We start from the raw sequence: 21,931 nt of genomic DNA on the forward strand, positions 1-21,931 counted from the left end.
AGCTGAAAGTATTTGTGACCTTCACTTCGCAGTCAGCTATTACCCGCACCACATATTTATGCGTGGGATGGGCGAACTAGGTGTGTGTCGGGTGTGAAAGAAAATGTGATTAATTGCGATTGTATGGCACTTAGAGTTAAATGAAGAAGATTGCCTTCATTTCAGAGGTCCAAACTGCCTGAGTTGAACAATGTTTGCTTAACTTGGTGATGTGGAAAAGTCAAATTGATATGCAATCATGATAGTCATTGACTGATTTCTTTTTATTGAAAATGCAGGACCCTCAAATTCATGAGAACTTTTAGAGCTAGATACCAGGAATTTGAATGGACACAATTTAACACTGAATGGATGACCAGCCAAAAATAGCAAGTGCCATTTAAATCACTGAAATCTTACCACTGTTTTTTTTTTATTCTCTTCCTCAGAAAATTGTAAGCCAGCTAATCAGATGTCTTCAGAGAGTGAGGTGGACGATTTCTTTGATGCTGTTGATGAATCTCCAGGAAAGAAATCACAGTAAGTCATCTTAATAGTTAAGACCCTGTGTGCCATGGAAACTATTAGTCATTTTTTGCTTAATGTGCTATAAAGTTTTGTAAGATACGAATCTTGTTTACACAATTATTGCATGCCATTTCTATTTTTTGTGGCGATTCATGCTACTCAAGAAATAAGTGGTCTTTAGCTTACCAGGGATAATACTCTCTTCACAGAAGTGGAGGGTCTGGCAAACCCTCAATTGCAGCTCAGTTATCATCAGACTCATTGGATGATACATCAGAGTCAGCACCAGCATCAAAGTCAACAGATGCTGTGGTGAGTTTCTTCATGGGAGGTTAAGTTGATTATGTGCTGCTTAAGCTGATCCTGTGCTGGCTAGGTGCATGAAGCTGAATTGCAGAATGAAAACAAGCTGGTATAGCTTATTTAGCTGTGACTGACCCCAGTTATGAGAGTGTTTTCGTCAACCTTGCTGTATTGTAATGTAATGGCCGTGCATCCTATAATGTTAAACAGATCTGGGTGATCCCTGAGATCTCATTCAGTTATTATTATATGTTGTTTCATGAAGTTATCAATGTGTGTTTGTATACTTTATGACTAAGAATAATTGTGTATGCGATTTCAGAAAAGCCCAGAGGATTCAGACTTCTGGCCTGATTAGTGGTTTTTGTGGGGTGTGGCTCAAGTATAGTGCTGCACTGAGCTGTAAGTGTCTTTACATAGTCATGTGTGCCAGTACCTGTGTTCATTCATTTGCAGCACCATGGGCTGGTGGTTTTTGTGCACCCTATGCTGGTGTATGCAGAGGCCAGTGCTAACCAGGTCCACCTGGTGCTGGTAGGCGGACGTCACGGCGGCCGACGCGGCCGCCGAGCTTGAGGCCCGACGTAGAAAGCTGCGCCGACTGCGCCACTGCGTCACCGGCGATGACGAAGCCGCTGAGCCTCCGTCACCGCACGACTCCCAGACGGGCTCCGTGGACGGTCAGTGTACCAGCTGTCAGATGAGCACTGATAGTCAGCCTACTTCCTTTTTGATGTTGGTGATGTTTGTTGCTGATGTAGGCAATGCTATTTGCTAATATGTAATTTAGCCATATCAGAACAGTTGGGCTCGTCCTACTCCATGCTGCCTGGCGGCGGACAACTGATAAAGTGTGTCAGCCTCAGCGGAGGGCACTGACCTGCCTTCACGGCCGACAGGCGTGCTGGTGACCCGCGGCAGCCACCCGTTCCGCAAGGTGGAGCAGGACGCCCAGTCGATGGTCAGTCAGATGTCGCTGGGGAAGGTAGGGCGCATCCTGGCCGGGCTGGACGACCTGGACGGGCCACCGGGCGCCCGTGCCGCGCCTGGCCACGCGCCCGCCGAAGCCACCGTCTCGGCTACCGCCAGCAGCGCCCCGCCCCTAGCTGCCGTCGACATGCCGCCCCCGCCGCCCCCGCCACCGCTGCCCCCGCCGCCGCCACCACCGGCGGCCGCCCCGCCGCCGCCACCGCCTCAGCCGCAGCCCGCAAGTAGTCCGTCACCGTCTCCACCGCCGCCAGCGTCCGGCCCGTCGCCGCCTGCGCCGCCGGCTGCCAGCGCCTGCCCGCCCCCGCCGGCTTCGGCCGAGGCGGAGGCGCCGGCCGCTGCGCCGACGGCTCCGCGTCTCCAGGAGCCGGATATTGTATCCAGCGTGAAGCTGGCGAGCGGGCGGCCAGCCTCGCCGCCACCGCCGCCGCCGCCGCCGCCGCCGCCGCCGCCGGTGGCGCCGCCGCGCCGCCGCAAGAGGCGGCCGCCGGAGCCGGAGCCGGCCGGTGCGCGCGACTCGGTCGACTCGGTGAGCTCGGCCGAGGCACCGGCGCCCGGCCGGACCAGCCCGGCGCCCGGGCGGCGGCGAGGCCTGACGCCTGACGGGGCGCACGAGCGGCGCCGCGGCCTGACCGAGCGGCGCGCCCAGTTCACGCCTGTCAGCGACCAAGAGTACTCGCTCGACATCCGCTCGGCTACCAAGGGCCAGTACGTGGTGAAGCCCCAGGTCAGTGACTGGTCGCCGCACGGCACCCCCTCCCCGGACGCTGGGGTTAGCCCGCTGGCGTCGCTATCCTGCCGATGGAACGCTGGCTGTTTAGGCGCTCTGACTGTTACCATGTCACGCGAGCGCGTTCTGTTTTAGCTTCACGGAGTATTGTTGACAGCTAATGTCCCCTGTTCACGTGCCATCGCCGTTGGTGTGCGGGATCTGTGGCGAACGCCGTCGCCCTCCGGCCTCCCTCTCACGCGCCGCCGCGGCCACGTCGGCCTGATCGCAGGACGAGGCGAGCACGCGCGCGCCGGTCGTGCTCGTGATGGACCGGCTGGACGTGATCTCGGTGCAGTCGGACGCATCGAGCATCGCCGACAGCGTGACGTCGCCCTACCCGCGCGACAACATGCAGCGGCTGGACGAGGTGAGGCCTGGCTGCGCTGCCGCCGGGGCGTGGGTGCCGTCGTGTGGACAGGCTGCGCTGCCGCGAGGCGTGGGTTCGGTCGTGTGGACAGGCTGCGCTGCCGCCGGACCTTGGAGACGGCGTGGAACGTAGTCCGCAACACTCGACGTGAGCTGGGGACGTAATGCGGGCTGGGTTGTACTTACGGTTCGCTGCAGATGGGTAAGACGAGGGCAAAACGTAGCCGGCAATGTTTGTCGTGACGCGACCACTCCCTTGTGTGCATGAAAGACACGTCTTCGGTTACGTGTGTTGCGTGTGAGTGGCACATGTTGCCAGGCCCGCCGACTAATGTACTTTTCGTTGGCTCTGTCAGTTGTGTTGATGTTACTGCGCGCTACAGGTCAAAGAAGCACAGGAGTTTTTGCGATCGCACGAAATACAGACCAACATATTCGTGAAGACGAAGACGGACTCTGGTCGGCCGCTCACTGATAAGGTACGACCAAGTGCATCACGTACTGTGGATGAGATTGCGTCCTGTGGTTCAACACATCATACATGATGATTCACTTTTCTCTCATTCACCCACATTCCTCGTTCTGCGCGAGAGCTCGCGTTGCTGACAGAGACGGGGGGATTAGGATGACTGGGACGCTTGAAGAGGAGCGCACCTCCCACCTCATGTCGGCGCGCGGTGTCGCTGCTGCGCGCCGACGGCCACTGACGTCACCCGTCCCGTCGCCGGCAGGAGATCCTGGACCAGGTGTCGGTGCTGAACCTGGACACGGGCGAGCGCATCCCGCTCTCCGTGGCTGAGGAGAAGCTGCCGGCCTGCATCAACCCGCTGTCGCTGCAGATCATGCGCATGACGTCCGAGTACATCAGGTGTGAAGCGGCGACACGGCCGCGCCGGCCCGCCGCCCGCCGCCCGCCGCCCGCCGCCCGCCGCCCGCCGGGGCACGGTCCTCTATGGGGGCAGCCACATCGCAGCATGAATGGCGCTTCGAACGCTGCTTGGTGACCTGAAAATTCATCCAACCCCAGAAATCCATTCCATCAAAAGGCTCGGACCAATGTTGAAAGGACGCTATCGGCATGTTTTCACCATGCTTAGTTTCGAAGGCGGGCAAACGAGTTTTCACAATCTTTCCGTTACTGGGCGAAGGACGGCCAGTGATGTCCCTCGTGTTGCGCCACGTAGCGCCATCCTCCTCCCGACGGCCACGTCTGCCCGCGTCGTGGGTCGAACCTCACGGCTGGTGTGACCGTGAACCCGATGCTTGTCCGGCAGCAACTCGAGCCTGGAGAAGGACGGCTCAGACGACGACAAGAAGAGTCTAGTGATCCCGCCGCAGGAGGAGCAGGCCGAGCAGGGAGGCGTGCGCCGAAAAACGTCAGTCTCCTCACAATCTGTTTTCACCCTGTTTTTTCGCCCTCATCACCATCATCGTTTTTACCCACACCCACACCCCCGCCCTCGCCCTCGCCCTCGCCCTCGCCCTCGCCCTCGCCCTCGCCCTCGCCCTCGCCCTCGCCCTCGCCCTCGCCCTCGCCCTCGCCCTCGCCCTCGCCCTCCGCCCTCGCCCTCGCCCTCGCCCTCGCCCTCGCCCTCGCCCTCGCCCTGGCCCTCGCCCCCGCTCACGCTCACATCCCACATTGAAAATCGGTTGGTAGTTCCCAAGGAACAATTTGGTTGCTGTAATTTGTGTTGTACCTCAGTGGCGTTATGTGTTGCCCAGCTTTACGTTTCGGAGCATCGATATCTCCAGTATACGCGTCTGAGTGAGACCAGGGTACATTTATAGGCTGCCCTCCGGAATGTGTCAGCAGCCGGCCGACTGTCGGGAGCCGGTCCGGCGTGTGGTCGTGGTGCCGTCTGTCGGGAGCTGGTCCGGCGTGTGGCCGTGGTGCCGTCTGTCGGGAGCCGGTCCGGCGTGTGGCCGTGGTGCCGTCTGTCGGGAGCCGGTCCGGCGCATGGCCGTGGTGCCGTCTGTCGGGAGCCGGTCCGGCGTGTGGCCGTGGTGCCGTCTGTCGGGAGCCAGTCCGGCGTGTGGCCGTGGTGCCGTTTGTCGGGAGCCGGTCCGGCGCGTGGCCGTGGTGCCGTCTGTCGGGACCCGGCCCGCCGTGTGGCCGGCGTATGGCCGTGGTGCCGTCTGACGGGAGCCGGTCCAGCGTGTGGCCGTGGTGCCGTCTGTCGGGAGCCGGTCCGGCGTGTGGCCGTGGTGCCGTCTGTCGGGAGCCGGTCCGGCGTGTGGCCGTGGTGCCGTCTGTCGGGAGCCGGTCCGGCGTGTGGCCGGCGTGTGGCCGTGGTGCCGTCTGTCGGGAGCCGGTCCGGCGTGTGGCCGTGGTGCCGTCTGTCGGGGGCCGGTCCGGCGTGTGGCCGTGGTGCCGTCTGTCGGGGGCCGGTCCGGCGTGTGGCCGTGGTGCCGTCTGTCGGGAGCCGGTCCGGCGCGTGGCCGTGGTGCCGTCTGTCGGGAGCCGGTCCGGCGTGTGGCCGTGGTGCCGTCTGTCGGGAGCCGGTCCGGCGTGTGGCCGTGGTGCCGTCTGTCGGGGGCCGGTCCGGCGTGTGGCCGTGGTGCCGTCTGTCGGGGCCGGTCCGGCGTGTGGCCGTGTTTCGCTGACCTGACCCCACGCGCGCCGCAGGGCCCAGCTGAAGCGTTTCCTCGGCCGGACCGTGAACAAGGCGCGCGACCGGGCTGAGGTCATCGCGCAGAAGATGTCGCACGTGCGCCACCGCGAGGAGCGCGACGCTTTCGAATCCATCGACGGCGTGCCGGACGCGCACACGGTGGTTCGCGTGCCGGTGAGGAGCGCTGGCCGGGCCGTGGGCCGGATGGTCCCGCGCGGGGCAGGGCTGGTCTGTTTTCTTGTGGTGTGTTTATGTGGTGTCATCAGGGCTAGCCAGACGGTATGTGACGGTTGTCTGCGAAGGAGAGCAGCCGGGTTTGACCATAGCATCGGCATTGGCATCAAGCTTTTGTCGGGCACCATTTGGACGAAACGGATAACCCTAGCACAAAATGGACCCGACATGACATTTAGCGCTATTCGGGTCCGGTGCGAGTGTTTGAACTTGGTGACCCTCAGACGTCGTTGGGTGGTATTTAGCTTCCTAGCCATCATGAGTTTTATTGCCTTCGTGAGGCACGGCAGGGTAGTCAGAGTGCCGTCGGCGGATCGTGCGTCATCGAGCGATGTCACGTGGCGCCACCAAGTGGTGTGTGGCTGGTGCCTCTCGGCCCGGTGGGCAGCCGGAAGCGAACTAAGCCCGGCGCGTGACCCGTGCCCTGCCTGGTGCGTGTCGGCAGATGAAAGCGTCCGGCAGTCACAAGGGTCCGTACGAGTTCGACCAGCTGGTGTTCGTGCAGGACTTCAAGAGCGAACACATCGGACCCGTCTGGTGCATGAAGTTCTCCGCGTGTGGAAGGTACGGACTCTCGTTGCACGTCTCGGGTCTTACGAACGGTCGTCGGTCACGGTGGGGGCGTGGGACCGTCGGCCGCCACGGATGTCTGTGTCTTCCTGAGTCCGGCGTGAGGACGGAGCCGGCCGGCGTGGGCTCTCCTAAAGCTCTCCCTCAGTACGCTGATCAGCGCGTGCGCTGCAGCTGGCTCCTGGTCCTCACTGTGTTACCGCCTGAGATGTGAGTAGAGCGTCGATGGCAACAAAGATAGACACTCCAGCTTTGCACTGGCGTCCGGGTATGTGGCGGGCGGGCCGCGGGGCGGAACTCGGCCTCTGTCGGTGCGCCAGGCCACGGCCGCGTGACGCCCAGCCGCTAGCGAGCTGGGGCTCGGAGCGGACCGTCACTGAGAGCGCCCGCGCCACAGGCTGCTGGCCACCGCCGGCCAGGACCACGTGCTGCGCGTCTGGGTGCTCAAGTCGGCCTACCACTACTTCTGCGACATGCGGACCAAGTACTCGGCCGAGAAGGTGTCGCCCACTCCGTCCCAGGTGGGGAAAGCCGCCACCGGTGGACCGGTCTGTGCTGCTCTGCTCTTGTCGGGAGTGTTCCCCTCGTTGGTTCTTGTGGGGTTCTGCACCCGTGCTGGTCGCTCATACTTCTGCAGCCAGACGAACCATGTGTGGTGTCGCGCCACGAGTACTCGTGGTCCCTGGAGTGTTTCGTTTGTCCGTAGAGTTGGTAGGACACTCCGTCGCCGGGATCAGGTGCATCACCAACATTGCCTGTGTTCCCTGGTGTCGATCCTCACTGTCTTCGCTTTGAGCCAGGTTCCCGGTGTCCGCCGCCGCATGTTTGCCACGTCCCCGCGAGACGCCTGCCATCTGAGTCATCTGACTGATGTTCACCCTGTCGCCGCCAGGAGTCTCTGGTGTCGCAGCACTCGTCCGAAGAGCCGCTGGTCTCGGTGGAGGCCACCAGCGAGGAGGAGGCGTACGCCCCCTTCATGTCCCGTCCCTTCTGCAAGTACATGGGGCACACAGCCGACCTACTGGACATCAGCTGGTCCAAGGTGGGCGTGCCGCTCCCCCCGGCCACTGGACGGCCCCCTCTGGCCACGCGGCGGACCTGCTGGACGTCAGCTGGTCCAAGGCGGGCGCGCCGCTCCGCCGGCCACCGGGCGGCCCCCTCTGGCCACTGTGGCCGCCCCTCACGCGCTGCACCGTCCGCCAGCTCACACCGCGCGGACCGAGCCAATCGTCTCCCCCTCTGGCCACTGTGGCCGCCCCTCAACCGCTGCACCATCCGCCAGCTCACACTGCGCGCGGACCGAGCCAATCGTCTCCACCCGTTATGAAAGACTCACTGCGAGTATAACTCATCACTGGTAAATGGACCTGCTGAACGCATTATTGAGTCACGCAAGGGAGGTTTCATGACTTCGTTGTTTTTATCGTTGCGATAAATTCATATTTGTGGCATGGTTCATACGAAGTCGGTAGAGTGCGTTTCTGTAGCCGGTGCTTTCAGCCGCAATTTCCATCTTCGAGAATTCACGTGTGCGCTCGTCTGGCACCGTTGCAGAACTACTTTATCCTGTCGTCGTCTATGGACAAAACCGTGCGTCTGTGGCACATATCGCGCAAGGAGTGCCTCTGCTGCTTCCAGCACATCGAGTTCGTGACGGCCATCGCATTCCACCCGAAGGTGAGCCTCGCGCCGGACGGTGGCCGGCCTGCGGGCTCCTGCGCGCAGGCGCGCCCCCGAGATGTAGTGTTGGGACCCGCTCGTGCAGCTAGCAGAGGGCGCTCCTGACAGAAGGTGGTTCGGGACATCGGCAGGACGGAGAATAGGACAGCTAGCGGCCAGGTCGGCAGGCTGGCGGCCGCATGCTGTGGTGTTCTGCACCAAAAATGTGTGTTTCTGTATGTTCCGCGACGATCGCTACTTCGCGCCTGGGATAACTTGTCTGGTTGGGCGCACTGCTGCAGCGTCATTTAAGCGCGTTACGTGGACTAGTAACCGTCTTAATCCACACCATAGCGTCCGACAGCCATGCAGCCATCACGGAGCTTTATTTCACGCAAATAACTCACTCCACATTTCCCACAAGGACTGCCTATGCTCGCGGCAGCTGCGGTCCGTGCGCATGCAGAGGTTGGTGCAGAGGATAGGCTCTGGTGACACCTGCCGTCCGCTCGCAGGACGACCGGTACTTCCTGTCCGGCTCTCTGGACGGCAAGCTGCGACTCTGGAACATTCCGGACAAGAAAGTAGCGCTCTGGAACGAGCTGGACGGCCAGGCCAAGCTGATCACGGCGGCCAACTTTTGCCAGGTACGGCCGCCCGGACCGGCAGACAGATCCCAGGTACGGTCGCCCGAACCGGCAGACATCCCCGGTACGGCCGCCCGGACCGGCAGACATCCCCGGTACGGCCGCCCGGACCGGCAGACAGATCCCCGTACGGCCGCCCGGACCGGCAGACAGATCCCAGGTACGGTCGCCCGGACCGGCAGACAAATCCCCGTTACGCCCGCCCTGACCGGCAGACAGATCCCCGGTACGGTCGCCCGGACCGGCAGACAGATACCCCGTACGGCCGCCCGGACCGGCAGACAGATACCCGGTACCCAGTCAGTGGCCGGCACTCCTCCAGTCGCCCCCCCCCCCCCCCCCCCCCCTCTGTTTCCCCACGGCGTCGGCCCCCAGATCCCTGGGACACGGCCAGCGGCCAACACTCCTCCAGCCCCCCCCCCCCCCCCCTGTCTTCCCACGGCGGCGGGCCCCAGATCCCCGGTGCACGGTCAGTGGCCGACACTCCTCCAGCCCCCCCCCCCCCCCTCTGTGTCCCCCAACGGCGTCGGTCCGAGATCATGTGTTATCAGCCTGGTTGGAACAAAGCGCCTAACGGGTATGTACGGACAGATGGGCTTTGCCACAGAGGGAATATTAAAGGAATGATGCGGGTTTTCTTCTTGGAACAGAATGCAGTCTCATACATTTAGGTCTGCTGCAATCAACTCTAAAACACCTTTAGATACATGCATTTCCTCGTGAAATTCGACGTTCGGGGCATTGCATGCGTGGGAACGCAGTGAACTTTCAACACTTGCGGTGTCAGTGAAGGTCAGTGTCCAATACCGCAGCACGGACCACTCGACTTCATCATCGATTTACGAGCAAGTGAAGCATTTTACGTATCAAACGGTCTTATTTGTATAGCTTAGCAATGCGGCGGTAAACAAAACTTAGTGAATTGGTTGCTTTGTATGAGCTGCCTGTGTTGGCATCTTCTGGATAACGGTATTGCGTCAGCTGGCTCTGCAGGTGGCATCACCGCCCATTTGTGAAGACCATGTGCGGATGAAGTCACTTCCAGACAAAGCCTGCTGCCACTGAACTTTCACCACTTCGATCTGCCGGTTTCTGAGCTGCATGTGGTAAAGTCGCAGGGCTCAGCAAAATAGGGACATACACCGACTGGATGTCATGTATTGGTCACGTATTTACATCAGCGGAGCAGACCATCGAATACACATTTGCGTAGCAAATCATTAATACACATCTGCGTAGGGAAATCATTGATACACATCTGCACGGCAAGCCATCGAACGCATTATTGGGCCATCGGTGAGCACGCTGCTTGCAATGGAGGCCGCTTCTGCGATCCGCCATCGCCCCGCACGCTTTGCGCCACGACCGCGTCTGCCCTGCGGTAAGAAAGGTGCGCCTACGGCTGCAGCTACGGCGCCTTGTTCTCCTCCAGCATCTCCTGCATGGTCTGGCGGATGAAGTCGACGTAGTGGTCGATGCGCAGCACCACCTCTGGCTGGCCAGGCTGGCAGCTGCCAATGAGACGGAGGCCGAGCAGGCGGGCCGGGCCGGCCGGCGCGGCGGCGTCGCGCCCCACCACCGGGCCGCCCGAGTCCTGCGAGCAGGCGGCGCCGGCCGACCGCCCCACGCACAGCTCGCTGTCCGCTTGCAGGCCCTGCGGGAAGATGAAGCCGGCGTGCGGCAGCTGCTCCAGCGGCTCGGCGCAGGCGGCCAGCGGCGCCACAGCCGCCGGCGGCGCCGCCAACCGGCCCCGGCCGGCCAGCGATGACCCGATCAGGTCGCCGGACAGGTCGAACGCGGGCAGCTCCAGCGGCGTGCCTGCAACGCCAGGGAATGCCGCGTCAGGGGCCGCACTCCGCCGGCACGGGTGGTGCACAGGCACACGGGCGTCGGGGAGGGTCACACGGGCGGCGCACGACGGCAGTTGGACGGCACACGGCGGCACGGGGGTGTCCAGAGGGCGTCACGTCACGTCTCAGTCCCGGTGCGTCAAACTGGCGTGACGCAGTGCCGTGCCAGTGGGATCTTAAGCCGCTTTGACGTCACATGGTCGCGGAGTAGATGCCGTGCAAGGAAAGGCACCGTGACACGCTGCCAATGTGGATCGTATTCCTAGCTCGTGGTTTTTTTCAACGTGACACCCACACTCCATTGGAGTCTGACCAATACCGAGACAGCGCAATCTCAGTGCGGTAAAGATTTACAAGTTTGATTTGAGTGGTCCGTTTTTGCATATGCCGGAACCACGCCTGTCCATCTGCATTTGCCGCAACTAATCCTCGTCCCGCACAGCGAGCGTGCCACACAAGCCGTAAAGGGCCTTTCGTGCCGCGTCGAGCCGCCTCGCCTCCACTCACCATCAGGAAGGTCAGCGGCCGGCGGCGGCAGGCAGATGGGCCGCACGCGCGCGCCGCCGCCGCCGGCCGGCCGGTCGAGCAGCAGCAGCGCCAGGTCGTGCCGCTGCGCCGGCGGCTTGAATCCCGGGTGGCGGCGCGCCGCCAGCACAGTGTGTTCCTCGGTGGCGCCGTCGGAGGTCGTGTTCAGGTCGTGCTCGCCGAGGCGCACGGCCAGGCGGTCGGGCGAGCCGCCGAGCACGGCGCAGTGCGCGGCCGTCACCACCAGCCGCTCAGCCACCAGCGCGCCGCCGCAGATCCAAGCCAGCGCGCCGTCCGACGTGCGCAGGCCGACCAGCGCTGTCCACGGCTGGCTGCCCAGCAGCACCGGCTGCCCGCTGCCGTCTGGCGCCGGCGTCGACTGGTACTCGTCGTCCACGAGGAAGGCCGGCTCGGGCTGACCCAGGCCGCAGCCGGACAGGCCGGCGCTGGGCGGCTCGGTCGACGCCGGCAGGGCCGCAGTGGGGGGAGGGGTGGCCTCGGTCGGTTTGGGGGTGGCCTCGGTCGGTTTGGCGGTGACCTTGGTGACCTCGGCGCCGACGTCGGGCGGGTCGGTGGCGGTCAGCGGGTCGGGCAGCACGGCGTCGGTCGGGCAGCAGATGATCGGGTCGTTAGCGATGAAGCGACACACCTTGGGCGGCCGTGTGAGTAGGTCACCGACGGTCGGGTACAGCATGCACCGCAGGGCCGCCGCCGAGACGCACCGGCCCGGCTGGCCGTCGCGCGTCACGCACTGGCTGGTGTCCTCCACCGGGAAGAAGATGGTAGAGCCGAGCGCCACAGCCGCGCCGCACAGCACTACGATTACCGACGCTGCCAGCCGCATCGCGATTGATCAGGGGTTTCAGGGGACAGACCAGACACACAGGCCGCCCGGCAGCTGCTGGGACGGAGAGGACGCCGGCGGAGGGACGTGCTGGCGCCTGGCCGCCGACCGCTGGACTGAGGCGCGGGCCCATCCTCCCCCCCCCCCCCCCCGTGAGCCGCCGCGGGCGCTCGTCTCCGATTGCGCCCGGTCCACTTCCCGGACCACGCAAACCGGTTTGGCGGCCACTTTTGTGTGCTTCTGCCGCTGCGGCCGGCCGCTCGCGGATCGATGGCCGCAGATGCCGCGCCGCGCTCAAGGGCATGCTGTCACGTGACTCATCCTGCAGGCGCGGATGATTGGCGGTGACGGCGCACGTGGGATGGGGGGGGGGAGGTGGAGCGCCGACCCCACGTACGCTGAACGGGCCAGGTTGCGACTGTGCTGGTGTCAGGGTGGCACGTAGAATCTTCAGCGGATTGTAATCGTATTTTGCCAAGTTTCAGTTTTAAGCTCAGTTCTAGTTTTTAGTGTTTTTTTGCTTGTTTTGCTTTTGTTTTTAGGATCGTTTTTCAGTTTTTGACCAATTTTATGACTATTTTTTTACTCCTGGCCAAAACATTTTTACTCGTGGCCGAAAACGTATTCAATTCAATGCAATTAAATTAAGTGGTTATCCAGTGGCCCACACTGCGAACATAAGTCCGGGCAAATGGTGCCCCGCCGGCAACTGCTTCTTCTTTTTGTCTGATCTTGATCTTGTCTGAAGGCTCTGAGGGGGCTATACTGGCTTATATTGAACGTTGTCATCACTTGCGAGGCGTGAAAACATCATCCTGTTTTGATGGCGCGTCGGATCAAATTAGACTTTGATGTCATGTTAGCCATGATGCTTTTCTGTCATAATCCAAAGTGACTGACACGTGTCAGTTGTGACGTAAGGGTCAAGTTTGCGCCGTTTTATCGACTGAAAATAGCCCACTTGAGCGTTAGTTAACTCTTTACGGCAGTGCTCAGTGTAATGCTTAGGTCCAGAGGTTATAATGATAAAGCGAAACGGCGGCGTTGGTCGTATTGCCGTGTACATCTATTGGCATTGAGAAAACTACGTACGGGGACCGCGATAACTTCATTTGACCCCGAGTGACCCAACATGACAGGCCAACCATCGGTGATATCCGCATATGACGCATGCGAGTGTTGGAAGATCACTTGCTGGTTTTGTTCCTTGTGTGAATTGGCGCCGTAGCACGTCGGGTGTAAAATTGGCAGGAATTTCGTACCAGCTATACGTGTTCGAAGGTGGCGGAACCCGGCCTCGGGGATTTTGTGACTGCCGGGGAGTAATAGCCCGAATTCCTGTAATTAAATCGGCTAGTGCTACCAAATGTTCAGCGCCTTGTCAAGTGATGGCAGTCCATTTCAAGTTCAGCTGCGATGTCAAGCCCATCACAGTGCAGCGGACATCATAACATAACGTCGAATTAAGTACTAAAAGATAAGCCAGTGCCAGATGTAATTTACCGTCATATGCCTTTTAATTAAAGGGCAGGCTAAAAGCTTGCAAAAATGGCCCGACCACTGGACTGACCGTTCCGGAAAATGGCATCGGGATCTCTGCAAGATGTATCCCAGCAAGGCGTTCGGTCACATCTTCAAGTTCAGAAACCCCAAAAATTGGCATGAATTTTTGCTATTAACCTCTATGATAGTGGATATGAAACACGCTGTGATAACGGCCATGATATGTGTTTGATTTTGAACATGCACGTGTATGGTGTTCACCGTCAGGTTTTTTGAAAAGACGGCCCAAACCCGCTTGGGGAGGGACGGAGTGCGAAGTGAAGTATTAACAGAAAATGCCGGCCGATGTTTAGCATTGAGAAGCAAGCGGTCCCTCCACGCCGCGTGACGTCGCCGCTGGCGTGTGCGCAGGGCGGCCGGTTCGCGGTGGTCGGCTCCTACGACGGCCGGTGCCTGTTCTACTCGACCGACCAGCTCAAGTACCACACCCAGATCCACGTGCGCTCCAGCCGCGGCAAGAACGCCCGCGGCAGGAAGATCAGCGGCATCGAGCCGATGCCGGGCGAGGACAAGGTGGGTCGGAGGGCGGGCGGCTAGCCCGCCGCACAACCGCACCACGCTGCTGGCCAACCGTGGCAGTAGTCACCATTGTGGTGGGACACAAACGTCCGTGCTGTTGGCATCAGTAGCGTTACAATCTATGGGGACGATGGCGGCGGCAAAGTCCAAGACGTTAGTGATGCTGGAGCCGAGGAAATCGGCCTATGCAATCGAGTTGATTGTGAACTTTTAAGTGTGGCGTACCGCTTTGTTGGAAGAGGTACGGGTGTAGAATGGAGGCCCCCCGGAAGGTCCGTTTACTACCCCCTCCCCCTCCCCCCTCTTCCCTCGCCAGCAATCTTTGGCGTCGACCCTGATTAATTGAGCCGCTGGGAAGGCTTTCCTACTTTCGCTCCAACAGCAGGCCAGCGAAGCGTGGCGGTGGCAGACAAGTAGCCACAGCAGTTTGTTCCGGCGGCAATTAATGCGACGTAAGAAAACGCAGAACGGATGACTCAGTTGGATTAAGCACCGACATTTCGCCGTCGCTTTTTCTAGTTAATTTCAATAAGATTAAAGCCAAGAGAAGTTTTCCATGCATTATTGGCGATTTTCTGAATTCGACGGTGGTTTTATAATTTGAAACATGATTTACGGGGTTTGAATCCCTGCTTTCAGGATTCAGGGATCCACAGGATTCAAATACTGCGAAGTAAAATGCTCAGCTGTAATGTGGACGATATCAACTTGTCTTGAGCGTCATTTTTTAACAAACGTCATTTTGCTTCGCTGTGTTTAAGCCTAAATAAGTTCCCAATGCATTTATATGCATAAGTTGTTCAGTGCGTTAGCGAGGAGCATAATTCACATAGATAAGACAGTAGTATTAGCCTTCTTCCTCGGAAAAGGCAGGAGAATGGAGATATAGTTGGGTTGGTATTTCGGTAACATGCCTTTATCGAAACATGAGCAGAAGCGAATTCGAAATTGCCTGCCGATGATCCCACTCGTTTTTCAGGCTTCTTTTGAAACAGCAAACGACAGTTTTTACAGAACACCAACATTCAGGGGATTAAAAAAGAGCGATTGCCAACTATTACCACGATACAGTGCCTATCTAAGAATTAGGTTGCGCGAGCATACGTGTACATGCAAACGAATAGGCATCACGCATCCCGCTTCATTCGAACATGCAAGCAAGCTGAAGTAAACAGGCATCCGAAAGGGGTATTTCCCGTTTTGTTTTTAACGTCTCGCAGGTGTTCGTTATAGCTCAATCAATTAGGGCGCGTGCACTCCCCAACATAGACTTTGTCCCTCCCGTGTTTTTCGCACAGCTTACACTTGATTTCGTAATCCAGGTTTTTTTGTGTGCAAACCGCTTAAAACGCAGAACTTCATAAATGACATCTGTTGCCAACCGGGCGCCCAGGCTTCGAGATGGAAGATTTCACCAGAGACTTATTATTGGTTATTGTCGTTTTTCCAAGCTATGCGTACGCGCGGTTTAGATTTTTTTTACAATGTGTTTGACTTCCCTAAGTAAATGTTTATCTATGTAAGGTAGCGTTAAGAATCCGTCCTCCGATAGCATGTTCCTGCCCCCTACCCCTCCCTCCCCCCCCCCACGCGCTCTAGACTTGTTTTACTTCTTCCAACATTCTACCTAAAAGTTGCGGAGATTATCCGTTGCCCAACACCAGAGCCCATGTTTTGTTTATGCTCTTCCTTTCCTTTTCACTACTTGTTGAGTTGCTTAGAGCCCTATGGAACATGTTACGAATTATGTTGTGCTTAGTGGAAGTTGGATGCGCATGTTCGCGGTGCAAAATGATACCAGAGTTGGTGACCTTGATAAAGAGCTCCGTTTCTAACTTTGTGCGGTTGTTCTAACTCATTAAATTCTTAGATAGGCACGGTATCGTGGCAATGGCTGGTAATCGCTCTTTGTTTAATCCTCTAAATGTTGGTGTGTTGTAAAAACTGTGGCTTTCTGTTTACAAAAGCCTGAAAAATCGAGCGGGATCATCGGCAGGCAATCTTGAATTCACTTCTGCTTTTATTTCGATAAAGGCATGTTGCCGAAATATCAACCCAACTCTATCTCCATTATCCTGTTTTTTCCCGAGGAATAAAGCTAACACTACTGTCTCATTTATATGCATGCTCAAATGATGGCTTTTAGGATTCGACAGTAGTTTTATTATTTCGATTTTGCTTTTCAGCGCTTGAATTCTTGTTTTTAGGCCTCAAGAATTGACAGGATTCCAATACTTCGTAGTCAAAGTTCAGCTCTAATGTGGACGATGTCAGTTTCTGCTGAGTGTCATGTTTTATTAACACACTCGTGGTTCCGCAGTTGGCGTCTTGCGATGTATGACACGGAATGCAGGCGTTGGCAGCACTTTCGCAGCTCCTCCCCCCCCCCTCCCCCCCCCCCCCCCCCCTGCTCGCGGCAAGATTTGCTGGAGGTTTGGCGTTGCCAATCGTCTCGTGCATTCTGACGACGCCCGTCTCCAGATACTGGTGACGTCAAACGACAGCCGGATACGGCTGTACGACCTGCGCGACCTCAACCTCTCCTGCAAGTACAAGGGCTTCACCAACAACAGCAGCCAGATTCGCGCCAGTTTCAGGTACGTGCCCAGCCGCGTCCGCCGCTGATCACCGACCGCACGCCCCACCGCCGCACAGCGGCGTCTCCGGCTGACCCTTTTATAGACTCCGGCCGCACGGCAGCGCCTCCGGCTGGCCTCGCCAGAGACTCCGGTGGCGTGCTGGCCCCGCCAGAGACCACCGCACGTCGGCGTCTCCGGCTGGCTCTGCCAGAGACTCCGGCCGCACGGTGGTGTGCTGGCCCCGCCATAGACCCCAACCACACGGGAGTGTGCTGGCCCTGCCAGAGACTCCGGCCGCACGGTGGTGTGCTGGCCCCGCCATAGACCCCAACCACACGGGAGTGTGCTGGCCCTGCCAGAGACTCCGGCCGCACGGTGGTGTGCTGGCCCCGCTATAGACCCCAACCACACGGGGGTGTGCTGGCCCTGCCAGAGACTCGCGAGTGTTAGCGACGACTGCCACATGTTGTTTGATGCTAAAGCCGTCATAAACCCCTTACGAAGTTTTCGCCACCTGAGTAGACGAGCACGATGTGGCAATACATTAGGGTTATCGGTGCGGCAGTGAGCTTGGGTTCTGTCTTTCTGTGGCCGCGTTCCCCTGGATTGATGTTGTTTTGTACTGTCATTGCTAAATCAGTCTTTTACACGGAATAGCGACGTTCTTATCTATCCATCTTTGGTTTGGAGGAATGAGTGTCAGCATGCAACACGTAACGGATTTTGTTGTTTTGGCCGAATGAGCTTCACACATCCCATGCCTTTGACATCCGAATCCCCGGTTGGCTCAGATCGTGTCGGCTCCCACCAGCTCAGTAGAGGAATTCCAGCTGAGTAGGCGGCGCCGTGTGTCATACATGTGCCGCCCTCTGTGTGTGTGCAGTCATGACGGGAAGCACATCGTGGCTGGCTCGGAGAACCAGTGCGTCTACATCTGGAAAACCCATCACGACTACTCCAAGTTCTCGTCGGCGCGCCGCGATAGAAACGACTTCTGGGAAGGCATCAAGGGTGAGTGTCAGGTTTCCTGGCCGGCACAGCTCTTGGTGCATCTGCTGGCCTCGCTGGTTTCGCGTGTTAGTCGCTTCCTGAAGCGCACCCATCTTTGATTTGGTGTCATTTCTTACCGCTGCGGTGCAGGGGCGTGATGCTGAGCACCGCTGTGCTGCTGCGCTGTGGTGCTGTGCACCGCTGCTCTGCGGCGCCGTGGTGCTGTGCACCGCTGTGCTGCGGCGCTGTGGTGCTGTGGTGCTGTACACCGCTGTGCTGCGGCGCTGTGGTGCTGTGGTGCTGTACACCGCTGTGCTGCGGCGCTGTGGTGCTGTGCACCGCTGTGCTGCGGCGCTGTGGTGCTGTGCACCGCTGTGCTGCGGCGCTGTGGTGCTGTGCACCGCTGCTCTGCGGCGCTGTGGTGCTGTGCACCGCTGTGCTGCGGCGCTGTGGTGCTGTGCACCGCTGCTCTGCGGCGCTGTGGTGCTGTGCAACGCTGTGCTGCGGCGTTGTGGTGCTGTGCACCGCTTGTCCGGCTCGCATCGGTGCATGGCCAAGCGGGCCGCCACGCAGCGTCCGTCTGTCGCACTGCTTCTTCGTGGAGAGGGGCGTTCGGTGGCAGCGACAGTGATTGGGGCTTATCGTCTCACCGACTCTCAGGGTTATTTCCAGACGGGGTGCCTTTACAACGTGCGATGTGGGGTGCGGTAGTGGTGTGGCCAGGACCCCAGCCCAGGACCGAGCAGTCCTGAGGCGGGCACCCTAACCACTAGACCGCCACCGCCCGAACAAACTATTGCAGTAACTTGGCGTTATTTGTCAGCCCGCGGGATGCGTTCTGACTTCAACTATCGTTCAGCAGCCAGCAGATGGTTGAGTGTAGTTGGTGTCCTGAGCTGCGGCACGGCGCGCGTGTGTTGCTTGTCGGCTAGTTTTGGAGTGCACGAGCCGGCGTCGGCTGAATCCCTCGATACCCAGCCAGTCGTTGTGCTGACGCCTGTCGGTGCGTTGCAGCGCACGAGGCGCAGGTGACGTGCGCACTGTTCGCGCCGCACCCGGACCTGGTGTTCTCGCACGTGGACGGCGAGCTGACGCGGCTGGAGCAGGAGGAGGGCGAGCGTGGCTCGCAGCTGTCGGCAAGTCTCGGCGGCGGCCACACTCCCGACCCCACACCCCGGACCGACGAGGCCAAAAAGGACTCGCTCGACAAGAAGTCGGTCGGCAGCGGCGGCACGTCCACCATGGGCTACGTCCTGGTGACGGCCGACTTCAACGGCGTCATCAAGGTGTTCCTCAACCGCACGCGGCCCAAGCACAGCAGCCTGCCGGCCTCGGCGCTGTTCCGCGAGGGCGCCGGCGAGGGCCGCGCCACCACGCCCCGGTGATCGGCGCCTCTGGCGCGGCCCCGCCTCACGCAGCTGGCCGCTCCGGACTGGCCGGTGTGGCGGCCGGCTCGCTTGCCGTGGCCCCTGAACGCCCAGGCGGTGGGCGGCCGACAGTGGTGCGATCGTGCATATCAGCCCAAATACCGCGCAGCCGGCCGATGAGGGCAGCCGCCGCGCCCCGGGGGCTGAGGCCCGGGCCCCGTGTCGCGGGATAACATCGCCAAATAACCTGTCGGCTGACTGCGACGCACGAGCCGTTGGTGCGTCAATGGATATGCGTCGCCGACAGATTTCCAAGAAAGACGCACGCGTTGGAAGATGAAGCCGGGTCGTGCCCATCGACGCAGCGCCGCATAACGGGCGGGTTTGGGGATGGCCGTTAGTCACGGTCCGTCAGGATCCGCCCGCGGTCTTGTGCTGCAGGCTATACCGCAGCTGACCGGGCCAGACTTTAGTCACCCGACGCGCGATGGTCGGTCATGTAGTCACACCGCCATCACGGGCAAGGCCAGATGGTCACCTAGGAGGGAATGGGACGTTGTCGACACATAGTGCGAGCCAAGTGAGCTTTATGCTGTGGCGATCTACGCCCAGTGCGGGGGCGCCCCGGCAGTCTATTTACGTCATGTTATTGTGTAGCACAACACCGGCTCCGTTGCCGGCCGTCGGCACCGTAACCGCACGGGTTCTCAGTGTATCTGCCGCAATCGTAGGGCCTGCGCGTAGGGGCAGCGTGTGATTCGCCGCGTCCTCGTGACATGGCCGGCACGTGGCGTCGGACCGGGACCAGGGCCACAGCTGACCGCGTGATGCTGCTGTCGCTGGGCGCAGAGCTAGTGCAGTGCGTCCGGTGTCGCTCCACAGCCGCTCGGCCAGTCGAACATTGCCCTGCCCGCCGCAGCTGAAACTGGTAAACGGCAGACACAGTCAGCTATTTGTAGCGTTTTGTTTTCTAAAAACGATGACTTGTCATACGTCGTCAGGGTGCCTGATAACGGGGCCGCTGTGATATGCATCAAATAAAGACGAGGTGTGGTATGTAAGCTCTCGATCATGAACGTCACCGATGTGCTCCTGCAGCGCAAGAGCTGACGTCACCATTATGGTCTAACGACAGGCGGGGTGACGTCATCGTCATGGTCTGACGCCAGGCGGGTGACGTCATCGGTATGTTCTAGGACAGACCGGCTGGAGGCGCCGGTGCGGACGTAGGTTGCAGACAGCAGCCGTGAGACTTGCGGATTTTTCAGCCCGCGTGATTAGCGAGCTGCAGCGCTCCATCTCATCTGGCAGTCGCGCGGCGAGCGGGCGCTGCTGGGAATGACCCTGAGCGGCAAATCTGAACTGTTGGGTGGTCATCCTGCAAGTCTGAACTGTCGGGTGGTCATCCTGGAAATCTGAACTGTCGGATGGTCTGCCTGCAAATCTGAACTGTCGGGTGGTCAGTCCTGCAAATCTGGACTGGCGGATGGTCTGCCTGCCAATCTGAACTGTCTGGTGGGCTGCCTGCAAATCTGAACTGGTGGGTGGTCTGCCAGCAAATCTGGACTGGCGGGTGGTCTGCTTGCAAATCTGAACTGTCGGATGGTCATCCTGCAAATCTGGACTGGCGGGTGGTCTGCCTGCAAATCTGAACGGTCGGGTGGTGATCCTGCAAATGTTTTCGCCGTGAATGTTGTTTACGTCGAAACACTCGCCTAGCCTTTAATGGCCACTTGCAGCACACAGGCTTTCCCACTGGACACACATCTTCCCTACACACTGTGAGACTTCCATATTTACCACTCTGTTTATTTTTTTTCATAACTGGCAAGTTATGACACTCCTGCAAATAGGTGGATAGGAACGTTGGCGCTGCGTGGTCACATGCAGCGTGATGTCACTGGCGCGCTGTGTATGTCAAGCGGAGAGCCTCACTGAGTGCTCATCACGTCTCTATCCAGTCCAGGCTACATTACTACCATGTACACAGCAACATACACTGTCCTGGATTGATATTTTGCAACGCACTTTAACTCAAGCGCGACATGAAGCGTACACCGGCACCCATCCTAACAACATGTGTCTGGTGTAACAGAGCTATATCGAGTCTGACTACCAACGACATCGCGGCCAACTCGTGCCCGCTTGCAGAGTGTCTTTGTGCTACGGTATTTGACCCATTTCCGAGTATAGCACTGACCACTGTCGTCCGGTTTCAGAGCACAGCTTGGCGTACCCGGGCTGGACGTGAGCACCGTCCAGCCGGCCTGGCTTCAGGGCACAGCTCCGTGTACCCGGGCCGGACCTGAGCACTGTCCAGCTGGCCCGGTTTCAGAGCACAGCTCCGTGCACCCGGGCCGGACCTGAGCACTGTCCAGCTGGCCTGGCTTCAGGGCACAGCTCCGTGTACCCGGGCCGGGCCTGAGCACTGTCCAGCTGGCCTGGCTTCAGGGCACAGCTCTGTGTACCCGGGCCGGACCTGAGCACTGTCCAGCTGGCCTGGCTTGAGGGCACAGCTCCGTGTACCCGGGCCGGACCTGAGCACTGCCCAGCTGGCCTGGCTTGAGGGCACAGCTCTATGTACCCGGGCCATACCTGAGCACTGTCCGGCCGGCCCGGTTTTAGAGCACAGCGCACGCCGTCCAACTCACATCCGAGCTCAGCGTACAAACGGGCCGCGGGGGCCTGATAAGAGCACAGCGCGGTCCTGTCAGACCTGTCTCGCGCGCGGCGACCGGACCCGACGGACGCCGCGGGCCGGACGGGTCTGGCCGGACTCCATGCCCGACGGACGCCGCGAACCGGACGGGTCTGGCCGGACTCTCCATGCCCGACGGACGCCGCGGGCCGGACGGGTCTGGCCGGACTCTCCATGCCCGACGGACGCCGCGGGCCGGACGGGTCTGGCCGGACTCTCCATGCCCGACGGACGCCGCGGGCCGGACGGGTTTGGCCGGACTCTCCGCGGTCCAGGGGTCAGAGCAGGGCGCACCGCGTTTGCCAGCAGCCGGCCGGCGTGCCGCCGCCGTACAGCGTT

General features: G+C 59.8%; 1 protein-coding gene across 1 annotated transcript; it reads left to right on the forward strand.

The window, feature by feature from the left end:
• Window positions 1–42: 42 nt before the first annotated feature.
• Window positions 43–19,941, forward strand: LOC119109832 (WD repeat-containing protein 44). The gene is made up of 20 exons (XM_037233584.1): window positions 43–80; window positions 429–519; window positions 717–819; window positions 1,349–1,490; window positions 1,710–1,938; window positions 2,425–2,524; window positions 2,799–2,936; window positions 3,319–3,414; window positions 3,667–3,803; window positions 4,210–4,311; window positions 5,562–5,721; window positions 6,227–6,345; window positions 6,749–6,872; window positions 7,244–7,393; window positions 7,906–8,028; window positions 8,526–8,657; window positions 13,791–13,952; window positions 16,440–16,555; window positions 17,421–17,548; window positions 18,542–19,941. Exons 1-20 carry the CDS (start codon window positions 59–61, stop codon window positions 18,910–18,912), a joined length of 2,745 nt encoding a protein of 914 aa, XP_037089479.1. The 5' UTR covers window positions 43–58; the 3' UTR covers window positions 18,913–19,941.
• The last annotated feature ends 1,990 nt before the right edge of the window (window positions 19,942–21,931 follow it).

This window comes from Pollicipes pollicipes, unplaced genomic scaffold (assembly GCF_011947565.3).
Source record: "Pollicipes pollicipes isolate AB1234 unplaced genomic scaffold, Ppol_2.1 Scaffold_7231;HRSCAF=8579_pilon_pilon_pilon, whole genome shotgun sequence".
NCBI lineage: Eukaryota > Metazoa > Arthropoda > Thecostraca > Pollicipedomorpha > Pollicipedidae > Pollicipes > Pollicipes pollicipes.

Coding starts and splice junctions, on each gene's coding strand:
- LOC119109832 (XM_037233584.1), top strand. CDS start 59: ATGCGTGGGATGGGCGAACTAG. Junction 2,525..2,798: donor AGTACGTGGTGAAGCCCCAG/GTCAGTGACTGG, acceptor GCCTGATCGCAG/GACGAGGCGAGCACGCGCGC. Junction 3,804..4,209: donor ATGACGTCCGAGTACATCAG/GTGTGAAGCGGC, acceptor CTTGTCCGGCAG/CAACTCGAGCCTGGAGAAGG.